This window comes from Sinohyriopsis cumingii, chromosome 12 (assembly GCF_028554795.1).
Source record: "Sinohyriopsis cumingii isolate HCF-2022 chromosome 12, ASM2855479v2, whole genome shotgun sequence".
NCBI classification, from domain to species: Eukaryota; Metazoa; Mollusca; class Bivalvia; order Unionida; family Unionidae; genus Sinohyriopsis; species Sinohyriopsis cumingii.
In genome coordinates, this window is record NC_142972.1 from 105004378 (window position 1) to 105023352 (window position 18975).

The following is an 18975-nucleotide window of genomic DNA, read 5'->3' on the forward strand; positions in this document are numbered from 1 at the left end:
TAAAAAAATCACGTAGCCCCAGTATGACCGTGATAAAACCAATCATTTTACTCCGAAAAAAGAAAGTTGTTTACTTCAATAAAACCTATTTATAAGTCGAGGATCACGTAACCAACACAGCCTCGATCTTAGCCTTAATATTCCCACAATAAAAATAAATAAATAAAACTTGTTGACGTGACTGTTACTAATTTTGAATTACGGCTGGGAACCAGGTTAGCCTTACGTGTTTACAAAAATGAACAGTCAAGGTCAAACTTTTTGCTGGAAAAAGTATCGAGTTCCTATTAAACAGAACTACATTATTTTGACATACAATGAAATTAATTTTTTTTTAAACTTACAAACAATTAAATCAGATATAAATAAAATAAAATATGAATAACAGGAGTTTGGAACAATATATTTCACTCGGGAAGTTTTGATGAGTTCACGCTGCTGATTAGGTCAACTTTTTTAACCATAATAGAGATATACCAGCTGGTCGCTAATGGGTTTGAAAATGCAACCCATAAAATGATTCCATTTCTTACAAAAATCTAAATTTGCTTATATTATTATCGCAATGGTACAAAAATAAAAAATAGATCCCTAAATTCCTGATTATCTTTTCTTAAAAGAAGGACCTGTTGAAAAATGTCATCGATGGTTCTGAGGTAGGTAAAAAAAATTGTGCGGCAAGTATCTATAGTATAATATCCAATATCGCCGTTGGACTATAAATATCTTCAGTAGAAAACTAATTATGTACAATAGAATATATATATATATATATATATATATATTGGTAGTATAAGACTCGATATAGCGCTGTTCGAATACACATGTCTGTATTATATGATCCAATCCCAACGTTAGAATGTACATGTATGTAGTATAAGGCTTAATACCAAAGTTAGAGTGTACATATATAAAATGTAAGATCAAGATCTGTAGTGTATGACTCAATATCACTGTTACACTACATATATGTGTAGTATAAGACTCGTGATCACTGTTAGACTGCATATATCTAGCATTAGACTGAATATCACTGTTAGACTTTACATATGTGTAGAATAAGACTCATGGTCACCGTTAGACTATACATATATGCGGTATTAGACTCAATATCACTGTTAGATTATACATATTTGTAGTAAAAGATTCAGTATCACAGTTAGACGAAACATATCTGCAATATTAGACTCAATATCACTGTTAGACTGTAGTATAAGACTCAACATTACCGTTGGACTCAACATATCTGCAGTATTAGACTCAATATCACCTTAAAACTATACATGTATCGTTTTCACAGACGGTGTGAAACTATTACAGTTCTTTCACCATATGGAATTTTGAGAAAGAAAACAGAATAGATTTATTCTTACAATATTTATTCCCCTTTGATACCCTTCTTGTAAAAGACAAATACCTTTGTTATTTAAATACAGACTGATGTCAATGTTTCCCATGCAACGGGAGGACTTTTAAAAAAAATTTTTTATTGACCTTTGAACATAGTGATTTTACTTATTTCCTTTTGATCTGTCCAGTGGCAACAGTTGATGTTCTATGGGGTGGTGCATTTTAGGTGAGTTCTGTAAATGCTTACTTACCTTTTCAAATTTGTTGTCAAACTTTCTTGGTTTTTCTTCGGGAGTATCATTCTGAAATAAAAATGATATTGGCCCTGACTCTAGTGTGAATAACGTAAGAGATTGGTGGACAGTCATAACAGTTGGAAACATCCCGAATATTACATTGCTAGTCATTCATTAATGAATAAAAGAGAGGAACATGAAAGACCTCTTCTACAAGAAAGGGCAGATGAAAGACCCACCTAGCAAAGAAATACAGATAAAAGAGCCATCTCACAAAGAACGGCAGATAAACGACCCACCCAGCAAAGAAATGCAGGGGAAAGACCCACCCGCAAAGAAAGGCAGATAAACGACCAACCCCACAAAGAAAGACAGATAGGAGACCCACCCTACAAAGACAGTTACAAGCCATTTCCCACAACGAAAGGCAGATGAAAGAGCCAAAACGCAAAGAAAGGCTGATAACAGATCTATCCCTAAAGTAAGCCAGATAAAAGACACTTCACATTAAGAAAAAGACATAAATAAAGAGATCAACAAGAAAAAACAAATACACGAAAGGAGTATGTAAAGCAAACTAGTATCAATATCATTTTTGTCTTTGTCCTTGGATAAAAACATTTATGAGTATGATGTAATTATTATTGGTAAGAATAAATTCGCCCTCCGAATTATCAAACCGATGAAAGAGAATCCAAACCAGATAAATCAGCAAATTCCTGAAAAAAATGAAAGCAGCTGAAAACTTTCGGAACAAAAATATAAAGGTAAAATTGTTACATAGTTCTTCTCAGAAACTGTGCTACAATCCATGTGTAATTATTTATATACACCATGGGCACACGCACATAGGAGCATGGTGAGCACTGACAATTAAACATGTTTTGGCGTACATTTGTTAGCTTAATAGTTGACCTCTACACGTTTGCCCCTCACCACCACTCCGGAAAAATTTCTCCGGGCGCCCTTACTATACACGCTTTTAGAGTTGACCTGATACAATCAAAGTGCTTTCCTTGTTGTTTGCTGTACTGATTCCTATACACCATAGGCTTCCGCACATAGGGGCAAGGAGGAGCACTCACACCTAAACATGTTTTGGCCTGCATTTGTTAATTTAATAGTTGACCACTACATGTTTCACTTTACCACCACCCCGGACAAATTTGTCCGGTCGCCCTTGCTATAAACACTTTCGCAGTTGACCTGATACAATCAAAGCGATTGCCTTGTTGTTTGCTGTACTTGATAAAGAGATTTTCGATACCGCTTTACTGGAAAATTTCAAAACTATGTCATGATACCTACGAGTCCACTTAGTTGGGGTTCTTTAGCGGGCTGTCGATTAAGACCATTTGTCTTATGGTAGAGTCCACATGCATTACATAGATAGTGTCCTGTGCCGTCTCTCCTCCATAAAGGCGTTGAGATGGCTCCACAGTTCACACACTCCCTCCCTTCCGAATAAAAATCTTCATCTGGAAGTAATAACAATTGTATGTAAATATGTATGCGTATATATATGTGCACGTGTATGTATGCATGTATGTATGTATGTATGTACCCACGCACGCACGCACGTACGTACGTAAGTATATATATATATATATATATATATATATATATATATATATATATATATATATATATATATAATGTGTACATATATATGTATATGCTTATGCATAATGTGTTCATATGTATGTATGTATGTATGTATGTATGTATGTATGTATGTATATATATATATATATATATATATATATATATATATATATATATATATATATATACACAATGTACATATATATGTGTATATTTAATACCCACACAATTTACTTTAGTGATGTATCAGACAGATAACAATATCAGGGTGTTGTTCCATGTAATTATAACTACAGTTAACCTGTATTGAATGTATTTAGGGCATATTGTCTATATTTATTGTCAATAAAGTTATTGCTATTATTATAATTATTATTATTATTATTATTATTATTATCCATTAATGTCGTGTTTAAATGCCTTATCTGTTTGCTAGTTTACGTTATTACACCCAAGATGACATCCACCTGCATAGTGAAACCAGTTCATATCTTAGTACATTTATCTTGAATCCTCCAAGCAAAAGCTAAAAATATTTTATGACAGACTTGGGCCAAAACGATGCACTGTTATGTCACAAGAATGCATAACGTCTTTACCATATCATAGAACTGCCTCTACGAATCCCATCATTTGATAAAACAGACAATGTGCCAACATGCAGCGAACATACAAGCACTTAAAATCAGCTGACGGTTTTCTGAGGTGTTTGTCCTAAAATGCAAAAACAGTTTCAAGGTCGGCTATTCACAACATATTTCGCTCAAACCAAAAGACTAGCTTTAAGAAACATCATTAAGACTAAACTTGTCAAACCGGTCAGTTTGGTTGGAATTGGTAAGAACTATATATGGCATACAAGAAAAATGAATGTTGCTAATTAATCCATATCAAACAAGGTCTGACACCCGTATTTCTTTTCTTGGTCAACTGTTTTGGTATCTACTCAATGATCGCCACCCATATCCCAACCCTACTCACCCCTATTAGTAATTCTACTCAATGATCTCCACACATATCCCAATCCTACTTACCCCAATTAGTAATTCTACTCGATGATCGTCACCCATATCCCAACCCTACTCACCCTTGTTAATAATTCCACTCGATGATCTCCACCCATATCCCAACCCTACTCACCCCTATTAATAATTCTACTCGATAATCGCCACCCAAATCCGAACCCTACACACCCCTATTAGTAATTCTACTCAATGATCGCCACACATATCCCAATCTTACTCACTTCAATTAGTAATTCTACTCGATGATCGCCACCCATATCCCAACCCTACTCACCCCTATTAATAATTCTACTCGATGATCGCCACCCAAATCCCAACGATACTCACCCCATTAGTAATTCTACTCGATGATCGCAACTCAAATCCCAACCCTACTCACCCTTATTAGTAATTCTACTCAATGATCGCCACACATATCCCAACCCCACTCATCCCTATTAATAATTCTACTCGATGATCGCCACCCATATCCCAACCCTACTCACTCCTATTAATAATTCTACTCGATGATCGCCACCCAAATCCCAACCCTACTCACCCTTATTAGTAACTCTACTTGATGATCGCCACCCATATCCCAACCCTACTCACCCCTATTAATAATTCTACTCAAGGATCGCCACACATATCCGAACCCTGCTCACCCCTGTTAGTAATTGTACTCGATGATCGCGATCAATATCCCAACCCTACTCACCCGATTAGTAATCAACAAAGTGATTCGATTCGCATATCAATAAAGTGATTCAATTCGACTATCAATCAACAAGCAACCAGTCATATACCGATAAGAAGCTCTGAGCATTGTTACATTTCGTAGTTCTTTGAGGAATTCCTCTCACGTTTTATTATTAATTATATTAACACCGTGAAATGGGAATGTGCAATTTAAAACAATTCCAGAAATAAAATTAAATAAGCACAACTGTTCAATCTGGGCACTAATAATTTAAGAAGGAATGTTTATAATGTTTTAAAATCTTTTTGAATAGTTCAATAATTATCAAAAGAGGTGAGAAAGTTTTCGTGATCATAACTTATCTTCAGAAGAAAAATGGAAAAAGGTTATTTACGACAGATTGAAATAGTACGCGATGATTCGACAGGCTAACAAAGAGATTTCCTGCATTGTTAGGCATATCCTCAGCGATGATAAAAACATAATTATGAAAGATGACACACACATACACACACAAGAGCGATTCCACAGATTTAAAAAAATGGAGATGTTTTCTTCCAATTGAAACATCAACCAACGTCGAGTAAATAGTCATAGATCTTGTATTAACTTTATAATTATTTCATGTATCGTTCTTTTATCTAAAGCTTAAAATAACTTTTCATCATCAGAAATGAAAAATGTGATAGAAGATGATAATAACTACATTTTAGGAAAAAGAACCCGATGACGCATTTTCTTATCACCTTGGCATGGTCCTAGTTTACAGATGTTCAGGAATAACTGAGGAAGTTTTCTTTCGCCATTTGTATAGTGTCTCCTCATTTGTTCTTCTGGCCACCTTTGAGTTTAAATTATGCATTCTAGCTACGTAAACAAAGACGTTGACGACGAAATAAATTTACTCAGGTTGTGCTGAACGTCTACATCGAGAACGTCCTCATTGTCATGGAATTCAATATATTGATCCACAGTGCGAACGCAACACATTTTCCAGGATTGTAAATTAATTTTGAATGGGTTTCTCGCGTCACGTTCTCGCTGATGTGAACCTTTGTATATAAATGTCGTGTTCAATTAAAACCAAAATCTTAAAAGAAATAAAAGACATGAAATAAATAAATTATAAACAAACAGTCATTTCTAATAACAGCTCCGCATTTCGCTTCGATTTTCCATGCTGAGAGCACACTCGCAACCCTTGTTTCAGTTTGGTGTGTTTGCCAACCTGTTGAGTAAAATGACAAATGGTTTTGTTGATAAGGCCAGGCAAATGGAATACCGTTCCGACTCTGAAACGTCTACAACTTACTTTCAACCTTCATACACCTTAACCGCCGTATCGAGCTTGTAATGGATTGCATTATGGGTCAAAGAAACTGTCAGAATATGTTGAACTACTCAACTGGGGCATGCTACGAAACACGAGCACCTTAAAGTAACATTCATGATGTTATAATGCTAAAAGTCGTGCAGCACGTGTACGTGGCTAAATAGTGTAATGGATTCGACACATTTCATTCATTTATAGCCAGACAGGAGGCTTAATAAAACGGGAAAAGATAGAGCATAAAAGGGAAAATGTAATATCATTGATTCATGGTGTTAGGATGTGAGCAAGCAAAGCTTCTGGAAAATTTAAGCTCTATAAAAACTTCACAATCCCCTTTAGAAATTACATGTTCATAAAATACGAACCGTAATTTGGTATTAAAATGTGTGTGTGTGTGTGTGTGTGTGTGTGTGATTTGGATTTTTAACTTAGCTTTAACATATTTTCAGTCATATCGCTACGATGTCTGCAGTGTGGCAGTTTATAGTGATGTCTAGCACTGGGGCATCATGCCCCAGACACGTATCATGATGTCCCACCCAGTCGTATTATCCAGACACCAGGCCGACCAGTCCTAACACTAACCTCTTAAAGCTGAGTGCCTAGCGAGGCAGCTGTTAGTACCATTTTTTTTAAAAATAAGTCTTTGGTATGGCTCGACCAGGCTAGGTATTAAATTTGGCATGGACTAAAATATTGGGTTCTACATTAAGGAACTAATAAAATCAAAATGATCTACTTTGTGTAGGTTGTCGTAGACAAATCGAATGTTTTTAGATGCAAAGAAGGTTGTTTATATTTAGAATGGATATTTAAAAATATACAGCACAAATAATTGTGTATGCAAATAGTCATTAGCAGCCTTCAGATGTGGAAACCATAACAAGACAACCAAGTGAGTCTGCAAGAGCTACTCTGCTGACATAAGCCTAATAACCCAATGGAAAATCGACGACAGGGACAGCTGAGTCATGGGGATGCATCGTGAAGAAAGTCTTGCACTGCCGATGTTTGCATGGACAATGAAAACAGTTCTTTCGAGGTTTTTGTAGTTCAGTGTTTAGGCCATCTTTGAAAGCACCATAGCATAATTTGTCCAATAATGTAAGGATGTTGTCTGATTCGTTGAAATTTGTTTATAGGGTGTTTAAAAGCTCAACCTATTGATTATTGACGGACTCATTACGGAAAAGGAACGATACACAACGAAGGAGGGAAATATCATTAGCCGTACAGTCAATCGAGCTAATAATCAGTAATCGTTATTTTCATTACGTTACATTTAATTTGGACATTAAGGTCAAAGTTTCTCCTTGACCCAAATGGCGAGTCTTCGACTATCAGAAAAGTGCAAAGTAGACCTCCCCTTCAATGCACAGAATCAGAGAGACGCTTTGATACTTGGAGTACTGTCATCGTAACTTCTTATGAAGGAGTACATTTTCTGCTTGTTTGTCATGTATTTTGTCAGAGACGACAGTGTTTATTTCATTCCACAGCTTAATTCTTTACTTCGTTTCTCTACAATGTCTATATTCGTTGGGTTAGATCCCAACATTTTTCCTTCACCAGGCGGAGTGGGGCTAATAAAGCATTCCATCGAGTGAAGAGTTCAAGACACACATAATGGTGAACAACAGGTGGTTTGTACTTGGATTGAATTTGACGAAACGTATCGATTTTTACGTACATGGTCTTCAATGAGGCTAATTTTTAAAGGTTTTATCTAACAAGTGGTTTTCTGACAGAGAACATATAAACTAAGGAAAAACATCGCTAGACTGGCAAACAAATCTTTCATTTGCAACATAATATAACATTTTAACTCTATCTACGCGATCATCCAGCCTCTCGTGCAATATGTTACTGATTGTAGATTTTGACGTTCTAAGTACGTTCTTGTGATGGTGTTGAACGTTGTAGTTGATGAACATGCAGTTACAAATCATACGGTAACCCTTCATATGTATACGTTTGGACAAATGATATTAGTTGGCTATTTTTATTTTAAATTAGGGAAATGAACATACAGTTCTACTCTGATATGATGTTCTCAAAACACAGACAGGTCCATGCTTTTGTCAACACAGGATTTAGGCCTGGAATCGAAAAAAAAAAAAAAAAAAAAAAAAAACAAGAAAGTCTTTTTACTACGTGGCTGTTGCACTGTTTAAGTGCATGCATGTTACCGTATATATCCGCTTATAAGTCCAGTCAAACAACACAGACCCTGATCTGTCGTAGCATAATGAGACTTCAGATCAGGGTCTATGCTGTTTGTTCTATTGATTATTTTTAACAAGCTGCACATACCCAGATCTGCCAGCCCATTATGCATATTGTAAGCGTGTGTGTGTGTGTGTTAAGTTTTTAACGTAGCTTTAACAAATTTTCAGTCATATCGCTACGATGTCTGCAGTGTGGCAGTTTATAGTGATGTCTAACACTGGGGCATCATGCCGCAGACATGTAGCATCATGTCCCACCCAGTCACATTATCTTGACACCAGGCCGACCACTAACCTCTTAAAGATGAGTGCCAAGCGAGGCAGCAGTTAGCACCATTTTTGTAAGTCTTTGGTATGACTCGGCCGGGGATCGAACCCACGAACTACCGCATCCGTATTATAAGCTAGTACATAATGTAGGTCATATTTCATCTCTATCTGGTTTGTTTGTTTGCGATGATTGCTTAACATTATTCAAGTATTTAAATCAATTTATTGCATTTATTCTATTTATCCGTTATTTTAATGTAATTCTTATTTTGCTGTCTTAATTTTGTGAGTATCGATGCTTTCACATCTTCATATTTTGTCTGTATTTTTTGCTTTAATATGTTCATATTTTGTGTGTATCTTTGTACTAACATGTTGGTGAAACTATTTTGTATTTAATCGTCATACCACGTGACTACTTCAATAAGCATCATCAAAGTCTTCCTGCACATGTAATTATCAGCATGCTCCCATCCACCAACTGCTTTTTCAATATGCAGTTTAAAAATATCGTACTTTGCATCTGGTTTCGTTATTTCGTTTACTTGCTTGTCGGTATCACAACTGTAACATTTTATCATGTCTTTTATTATCTAAGATTTCAAACTATTCACGGGCTGGACTGGTATAGTGACTATAAAGGTAGTATATAAACATCACTAAAGATAGTTGTGCAGTGAATTACTATATTTACGTTCATTCAGGCAATAACGGGGCAAATTCTATCATGCTTGTCATGACCAATTTTAATTTCAATTGTCTCAAGGTGGTTTAATAATTTTTAAATTAGGCCTATTCTCAAAAACTCCAGCATATTAAAACACAAATACAGGAATGGTCCAGCACAACTGTAGCATATTATTGTCTCTATTTTATTATTTTTGTACCAGTCATTTTAAATAGCAATAAAAAGGATAAAGTTGTATAGTAGGTAAATGCATAGTGCTTGAATTAGAATTTGTCCACGTGACTTATTCATTTGTACAGGTGAAACCAAACGAAAAATTATAGTATTTTTTTTTTCATTTTATGCTATGATCCAGCGCTCTCTGTTTTATCCGGTTGCAGACGAAAAGATTGACCGACAGACATTTGGACTGTGTATGAATAAAAATAAAACTGAAGTTTACAAATAATATAATGGAAACAAAAGACTCATTTGCTAACACCAAATGTTAATTACACTTCCTTAGCTCTACTGGAAAAAATAAATAAATGAGGTTTCTACGGAGCAGCACATGTTTATCTCACCTGTATACAACATGAATTGTTTCAGGATGGAAGCTATTTGATTTTCAAAAACTATTACATAAGATTTTATGATTGTTGATACCGGAAAATAGATATCAGATTTTGTTATATGTTGATAGAGATGATAAATAAATCAAGTAACGAAAAGTTTTAATGTAGTCGATACTATTTTTTTCCGCAGTACTCAATAAGTTTAATATAACATTGTGATACACATTCATTTTCGGTAAGTAAAAACATTTGGATTACTCGTGCCATATCCATTATCCTATCTTAAAATGGTCAAATTCAGTTGTCATAGAATTTCGCAAAAATTAAATTTTGGAAGATTTTGAGAATAAATGTCTACATGTAATTAGCAATGAATATTCAGTTCAAAAACATAACAAACTATTAGGCTAAAATGAATTTGTTCAAGTTCAAAGTGAAAAACCGAACCAGATAATAAAAACACAACCGCCTACACGAGTCAGATTGCCGTTTATGATTGGTTGACTGCCACTGATGACGTCATAATTAAATTATGGATAGAATTCCAAGACTATTATTATTATTATTAATTCATTTTGGGGGTGGGTGGTTGAGTGGGTTGCACCAATAATTATAGGTTAAAATATTGACTAAAATTTTCTTAAGAATCTATAAATTGCAGATTCTTTCATTTTTAGAAAGAGTTACATGTAAACAATATTACATTACAAAATATAATTGATCTATGTGGAATGGAAGTGCATAGAAATAAGAGGGTATAAATAAATTGCAGACAGTACAGTGTACTATTAATAATCAATGATATATGACTGTTTAGCGGGGTGTTAATTAACCTCATCATTCAGCATTTACTAGTTAAGTCATGCTGATGTTGACTTATCAGGGTAGGTGGTTGGGGTTGGCTCTTGGCGGGCGATCCATGACACCACCCCATCCCAAATTAATGCAAATTAACCAGAACGTTTCCTATTGAAAGTTTCCAGTATAGTACGAAACTGTAGAGCGCCACCATAATGGTTAAAAATATGCCCTGGAGAAGAATGCAAGGCTTTCGGAGGCTTGCCTCCCCTCTTCCGTATCCCCTACAGGATTCCTCAGTGGATTCCGTCATACAGTGCCCCTTCCTTCCATAACCTCTCCAAAACCCACCTCACCCACTACCAAAGGATGTATCTGGATCGGACCCTGTTTTTGAAGAAAATACGTTTTGCTTTTGTATATTTGAACTTTACTTTAGATATCAGTCAGCTGATCATCTTAACGATTTTGACCATGGACAAACCATGCATTATGACAATAATATATACTTCCCAACATGGATGTTTACAGCATGTACTGTATTTTGTATTACATTCCTATATCATTAAATAAAAAAGGAGTTTAAAGTGATTTTCGTAATGGATTTCCCGGCAAAGAAGTACACAATAGGATTTTTGCGGCATATCAGCACAAATGGGGCTACGTAGTACCTTGTGTTAAAGGACAGGAAGAATAACGGGAATGTAATTTTCAAACAACCATACGCAATGTGCCTCTCCCCATAAACAAAAAAACAAAACAAGACAAAACAGACACACAAAAAATAAACAACAACAATAAACAAAAATATAACAAAACAAAACACACAAGCAAACAAACAAAAAGGACCCAGAGCAACAAAATACAAAATTCAATAAATAATTGACTTGATAAATAAATAGATAAAAAGCATCAACTAATTTAGACAATAAAGTACAATTAATACAAAACTTGACGGGAAAATCCCACTCCAGCATTGCTGCACTTATTACTGTTTGCAAGAGTCAGAGCTGGAATGTAACATTTAGCGCGCAAAACACCGTGTCACAGTGTAACTAGTTCTCTCACCAAATCGGAGCAACGTGCTGCGTTCGAGGTTAGATCTGAGCGTGATACAGACCTCATGGCAACAAAACAAGCACATTAATCATGTGCTACTTCCCGGCCACATTGTCGCGTGTAAATAAAGTCCAAAGTTAAGTAATTCGGGTATAGATGAAACTTCCTTTATCAAGTCGCGCTAATGTTACTTTACAGCGGACCTGTTTTATGTCAGGAAATTTATTGATTTAATAAACTGGAAGAAATATTGCTAAGTAGCTGGCGTGACTGTCGGTGATATAAAGGATCTCAAATCAAAGAAATACAGAACAAAACATCTTTAAAAAAAAATCCACCTAAAAGTATTTAAATTAGAAGATAAATCTAATTTTCAGGCAGTTTTAAAACGTTGTTATTTATAGAAAAAGATGTAATTATCAGTGATAAGTGTAACTAGGACAGTTCAGAAAACAAAACGGTTAATAAAACATGTTTAATTAGCTTTGAACAATCTGCTATGGGAGACATAAATACATCAGGGAGACTTGAATTTGTTCTGTTCCCTTTTTAAGCAAGAGCCCGACAGACCTCTTATCCTTATAAAAAAAGTTGTACTTTTTACGTTTATTTAGGGAGCTGTGATTGCTAGTGGCTTAAAAGCATTCAGTTATATATATATATATATATATATATATATATATATATATATATATATATATAGAGAGAGAGAGAGAGAGAGAGAGAGAGAGAGAGAGTATTATTCGTGTAATGAAGTAAGAGTTGCTTGAATGGTCAAAAGTTTCCATATGCTATCATTGGTATTATGAAAAAAGAGTTGTTTGAATCAAAACTCGTGAAAAAACTGTTTCATTCTCAAAGACTGCGCTAAAATTCCACTCGATATTCTATGGGATTATTTTTTTTTACGGATTAACAATACAAAAATTAAGTCCATGAAATATTAATCTCACGTCTATGGTAAAAAGATGATGATATTGATGCCAGTATATACAGATACTTTTTTATATATAAGTAACACATGTAATAGCACCTTGTAATACCAGTAACAACGTCATGATATCACGTGAGACAACATATAATGGTGGATGCAATCTAATTTTTGTTTAAAGTCATTTTACTAGGGTATTTTTTAGCCCTTTAGTCAGATTAGGTCAGTGGTTTTGTCATGTAATAACTAAAATCTAGTATTTATGTATGAAACAAAATTAAATTTATCAAAGATTCATTTATTTAAGTTTCATACTCGCCAAGGTCACAATCAGAACCTGGTCTTTTAATGAATTTAATTTAAAATGAACACTCACGTAAGATTGTTTTTATATGTTATGCCATCATATACGCACCATAAATAAATGATTTTATAATTAATTAAATGCTGCTAATTTCCCAGCTCTTAACTATTCATAGCAAACTTCCTTCAACAAATTATTACGAGCTTAATCATTAAAACAAATTAGATGTATCATTAAAATAAATTAGATTTATCTAACGGAAATCCAAAGTATAAGTTACTTTGTAAGACAAGTAAGTCTTAATCCAGTTGATTAACATATGTTACGTACAACCGTTTCTATTTTTTTTAAAATCATCAATATCATCATCGTCGTCGTCGTATTTAACAAAAAAAAAACAAAAAACATTCAGGTTTGTTTACTGATGGAAGAATGTTTTAGCTGTTTAAACTTTCAAAGCTACAAGAGAAGCGAAACATAAACCATATGGAGATTCCGCCTGCTGCATCAAAGCACATGGCTTTCGCAACGTTTTGAATATGTGGCTGAATGTACTTGACAACTTCTATCCAAGTGAATACAAGACTATCCATATTGGCCAAGTGCCAACAAGAATTCATGTCGATTCACAACTCCGTCTAACGCTTGACCCTTGACGTCAGCAGTGTCAACCAAAATGTTTCATGTGATACAGCTGTGGATGTTCATAAACTTGCTACACATTACATTATTGTTGCTTCTGGCTGTTCTCACCCCAACCCACAAATCCGCACAATTTCCTGCCTACAACGGCTTGTTGTTGTTTTTGTGTTTTCTGTTTTAACGGCACATTTAACCCATTATTGGCTATATCGTACCAAGGAACTGGGAGGTGAGAGACTTTCAAAGGACACATAAGAAGCTAACCAGGGTTGGCCTGGGCTGTTCTCTCTCTCTCTCTCTCTCTCTCTCTCTCTCTCTCTCTCATATATATATATATATATATGTGTGTTTTGAAGAGGTAAATAACATTTTTTAAGAAGGTAAATGTTTTCAACAAAGAAATAAAGTTCGTAGTCCATTAGTAATTAATATCTTTTCAAACACAGTCAAATTTATGATAATGTGGATGCAAAAATTCCTAAATAATCGTAATGTTTTCTCCAGCTTGGCACATTTCGGATATGGACAGGATAATTGTGAAGAATAACTACAAGTTTCTGCATGAAGGTTTAATAATTTAGGTAGCCAAGTATTTGGACAGTCAGCTGTTCACAGCTGGAATCTGTCCTCTCTCCTAAAATATTTTCTGCCGCATAATAGTGAAGCTGTAAATAACACCCTTCGTTTGTTTAGAAAGTACTCTCGTAAAGCACCCTTCCCACACCAAAAGAACACACATAACCAACTTACCAAAATATTTCTGTTCAAACAAATTTCCATTCGTGTTCTTTATATATGTGAAGAGTGGATTTTCCCATAACAATGTGTTGTTTCTAATATTGTTATAATTACATAATTTCGTTTCCTACATACCAGTATTAAAGTATGGGTGCAAACAACCACACTGACATATTATCGTCGCTTGAAGGCAATGTATGGAAGCACATTATTTTATTAAGAAAGTTTAAATGAATATCTACCTATATACATCCTCCTTTTGCTAATCTATTGCGTCATATAAAATTGTAATGTCTGTAATATTTACTGCCTCCTAGTTTTAGAAGGGAATTCCCCTGTTGTATGCCTTCTTATTTGAGAAGTGAATTCCCGATTTATGTTTTATGTTTCCTTGTTTTAGAAGCGAATTTCTCCTTATTTTGGAATTGAACTCATAAACTTACACATCCATATTTTAGAAATGAATCCCCAGTTTTATTCCTCCTTGTTTTAGAAGTGAATCCCCAGTTTTATTCCTCCTTGTTTTAGAAGTGAATCCCCAGTTCTATTCCTCCTTGTTTTAGAAGTGAATCCCCAGTTTTATTCCTCCTTGTTTTAGAAGTGAATCCCCAGTTCTATTCCTCCTTGTTTTAGAAGTGAATCCCCAGTTCTATTCCTCCTTGTTTTAGAAGTGAATCCCCAGTTTTATTCCTCCTTGTTTTAGAAGTGAATCCCCAGTTCTATTCCTCCTTGTTTTAGAAGTGAATCCCCAGTTCTATTCCTCCTTGTTTTAGAAATGAATCCCAAGTTTTTGTGACTTTTTACTACATTGAAAGTTTTAGGAAATTAAAAAGAGAATAAATGGTCGTCATAAGGTCTGACACTGACTGAAAAACACAGGCATTGCGTATATTGCTAACTGCAGATTTTGATTCACCTGTTAATAACTCTGTCAATCAGCTAAGTTTGATCAGTCACACACGTCCACCGTTGACCAGTCAGATTCCGTCATCCGTGCAGCTTTGTAGCATGGACTATTTATCATTTGCTTGTCTGCGCGCAAGAATAATATAACAGGAAAATACACCACGATATTATTTACCATAAAAGTGTACAAATTCACGGTATTATTAATTGGCTATTTTTTCATCCAATTTCAGCTACATTTTCACTATCTAGTTAACGAGTGAGTTAGCTATGTTTGAGCGAGAAACTCTTGAACTGTGTACAGGCTGACACTAGTAAGCGGAACATAGTAAATAGGTCAGTTAACAAAATACAAATCCTGTGTATATCTAACTTAATAAGGGAGGGCAAAATTATGGTATCCTCCCCCCCCCCCCATTGAGTTTTTTTTAATTCTTCAACGAGGAGACTAGCATATGTGCAGTTGAAATAAAGACTAAACATTTTGTGTTACCGAGACACCAGATACAACTTTCTTCAGGAAAATATATTTAAAAAATATGATGCCCCAAAATGAAAAGTAACTGCTGAATCAACAACATCTGCGCAAATGCAAGAAAGAAAGAATGAAACAAAACAATGTAATAGGAGTAAAATGTTGATTTTGTTTCCTTTATCCGGTCAGAAGAGTTTCTTTATTTGCATAACCCACAGAAAAGTCATTATCTATATTTATCGTTGCGAAAACTAAGCTGGTAAAGGCTGAGATTAATAAGAGCTGAAAATTAAATAAAGGTTTCTATACGAAAGACTAAAACTTTTAAAACTACTTCTGCAACAGAGAATTGTACGATATTTCGGTTACATAACCGGAAGGACCCGTATTTTTTCAAAACGTTACGTTAATATGGGTCCTCTCATTTTTGCACAAACATACATTAAAATGGGTTATCACCGTTACAGAGTTTGTATTTTGTTTTTTAAAAAAATGTACATTAAAATAAGCAATCAGCATTACAGGGTTCTTATGTTTTAAAAATGCACATACAAATGGGACATCACCGTTACAGGGATCGTACTGTTTTTAAAAATACACATACACCGTTACAGGGATCGTACTGTTTTTAAAAATGCACATACAAATGGGCTAGATCCATAACATGGTTCGCATTTGTATAGAAAGGTATGTAAAATGGGCCATCACTTTTAATAGAAAGGTACGTACAATGGGCCATCACTTTTAATAGAAAGGTGCGTATAATGGGCCATCACTTTTAACAGAAAAGTACATACATGTGGCATCACTTTTAATAGAAAGACACGTACAATGGGCCATCACTTTTAATAGAAAGTACGTACAATGGGCCATCACTTTTAATAGAAAGGTACGTACAATGGGCCATCACTTTTAATGATCTCAAGAAAACATAAAAGAATGTTTTTACTACGCTGGGAAAAAAGATCATAGTTGATGTTTTGATTGTAATATGTGAATCATTTCCTTGCTGCTAAATATATTAAAAGATTCATTGAGTTATGTTACGGTCTGGCAATTATGAAATCAAACCAATTCCTTTAATTCTATGCGTTTCCCGTACGCACCAACCTATTGGTGGCGCTCTACAGTTTCGTATTTTACATACGGAGGGATAGCATTTCAAAGAAAAATAATTTCCCCGGCGTTTCTCACTGGTTATACTGGCTATTTAAAAGACACCTTGTATATATTAGGTATAGTTCAAAAGATCCTTTAATTTCCTTTATTTTGGTGTATGATTGATAATATGGTTTATAAAGTATATAGCACGGCCTTGCTCCAGATATGCAATTTTCAAAAAAGTGCTAGCTCCACTTGGTCATTTTCACTTCCTGAACTTCAGAGGTAAATTGGATAAAAAAAAGAGCGAATAACTTTTTACATTTTATATATTTGCACTTTCAGAAGTTGGTATTGTCTGGCCTGGCAAAATTCATTTTCTCTATTTTAATAGCTGCTACGGATAGTGTACTTTAGACTAATTCAGGCTGAGTTTATGAGCACAAGGGATCAGTCATTTTAGTTAGCAGTGTGCTTAGATCACGTACGATTTCCAAAAGTACAATATCCAGAGAAATGTCAGCCACATTACACTGAATTAGCATTGAGGTATGCCAACATTCTCTCAGCTGTGCATGTTTTAAATGCAAGCAACTTCACCTTGCATAAGTCACTCCTTCAAAAGTACATAATAACTGGTGAGCGCCCCCTTACAGAGAACATAGGTATTATAATTGTATGATTCAATTTTGATTGTATAGCTGAAACATTTAAGTCACAGGCATCAAAACAGTCCTTTTGAATAATTCTCCTATATTTCCACCCACAGAACAGTATTTATTAGTGTCTGAGTCTCTAACAAGTCCAGCCCCCCCCCATAAAAAGCGAGCTATTTTAAAAATGCATATTACATTCTGTCAACATAGCAACCAATGTTATGCTGAAGGAGAGGAACATGAACATAGCCAGAATTATTCCTGAGATGCTTAGATGATGTACAATTTCCAAACGTTTAATATCCAATGAAATGTCAGCCTCATTACATTAAAGGAGCATAGATGTATGCCAACTTTCTCTCCATTGTGTATGTTTTAAATGCAAACAACTTCACCTTACATATGTAACTCTCTCAAAAGTATATAATAGCTGGTGAGCGCCCCCATTACAACCATTTTACACGTCCCCAGAGCCCCTGGTCTTTACCTGAAGTTGGCCTGTAAACTTTACCTGAGAGTGGTCTGTGGTTGTCGTTGTTGATCAGATTTGTGTATCGCGGTTAAGGCTGAAGTATATGAAACGATGAATCCATCATGGATATATTTCTTCACAAACTCCTCGATACTTAACATTTTTCAACGAAATCTTCGTACGAGTTTGAAGATTGGCGTGAACTATTTAGCTCAACGTCAAATAAAATAGTTATATATATATATATATATATATATATATATATATATATATATATATATATATATATATATATAATAGTTGTAGGGTTTAACGTTATTTTTCAGCACAAGGTAGGCTTTACATGGCGGCCAGTATAAATGGTGGAAGACTAACCCAGATAGATCAGATAGACCAGGAAAGAACCACCGACCCACGAAAAACTAATATATATATATATATATATATATATATATATATATATATATATATAAAGAGCTGTTAGCCATTATTATCATCACAAACTCTCAGAAAAGTTATTATGAAGATACAGATTTTTAAATATAAAGATTTTACTTCTAATCGATTGTTAACATCAATACATTTAAAAAAATACAGTACCAATTTTAAATTTACGTCGTTTAATTAATGGTTTAACAATAGATTTATTAATTTTTTTTTTTACAACGGAAATGGTATCTGACTGAGCAATAACAATCTAACATACTGGTGAGATAATAGCTATCGTCATCTGTCACATTGAAATCGCAACCTGGCTTTCAGTTTGTATGTGGCAAGGTGTTACAGAATAATTAGTGTATATATATATATATATATATATATATATATATATATATATATATATATATATATATATAGTGGGGGTGTATGTGTGTGTGAAAAACTCTTGACAATAGTTCGTTTGTAATAAATTTCCCCAGTCATT

General features: G+C 34.5%; 1 protein-coding gene across 6 annotated transcripts in view; it reads right to left on the bottom strand.

The window, feature by feature from the left end:
* The window catches only part of LOC149787176 (uncharacterized), a 56313-nt gene that overhangs the window by 23173 nt on the left and 14165 nt on the right, over positions 1 to 18975 (bottom strand). For all 6 annotated transcript variants that reach the window (XM_089977679.1, XM_089977682.1, XM_089977681.1 and 3 more), the window contains exons 3-4: positions 2895 to 3064; positions 1602 to 1652 (exon numbers count right to left, since the gene is read on the bottom strand). In XM_089977679.1, coding sequence (XP_089833805.1) covers positions 1602 to 1652; positions 2895 to 3064 — 221 coding nt within the window. The remainder of the gene's footprint in view (positions 1 to 1601; positions 1653 to 2894; positions 3065 to 18975) is intronic.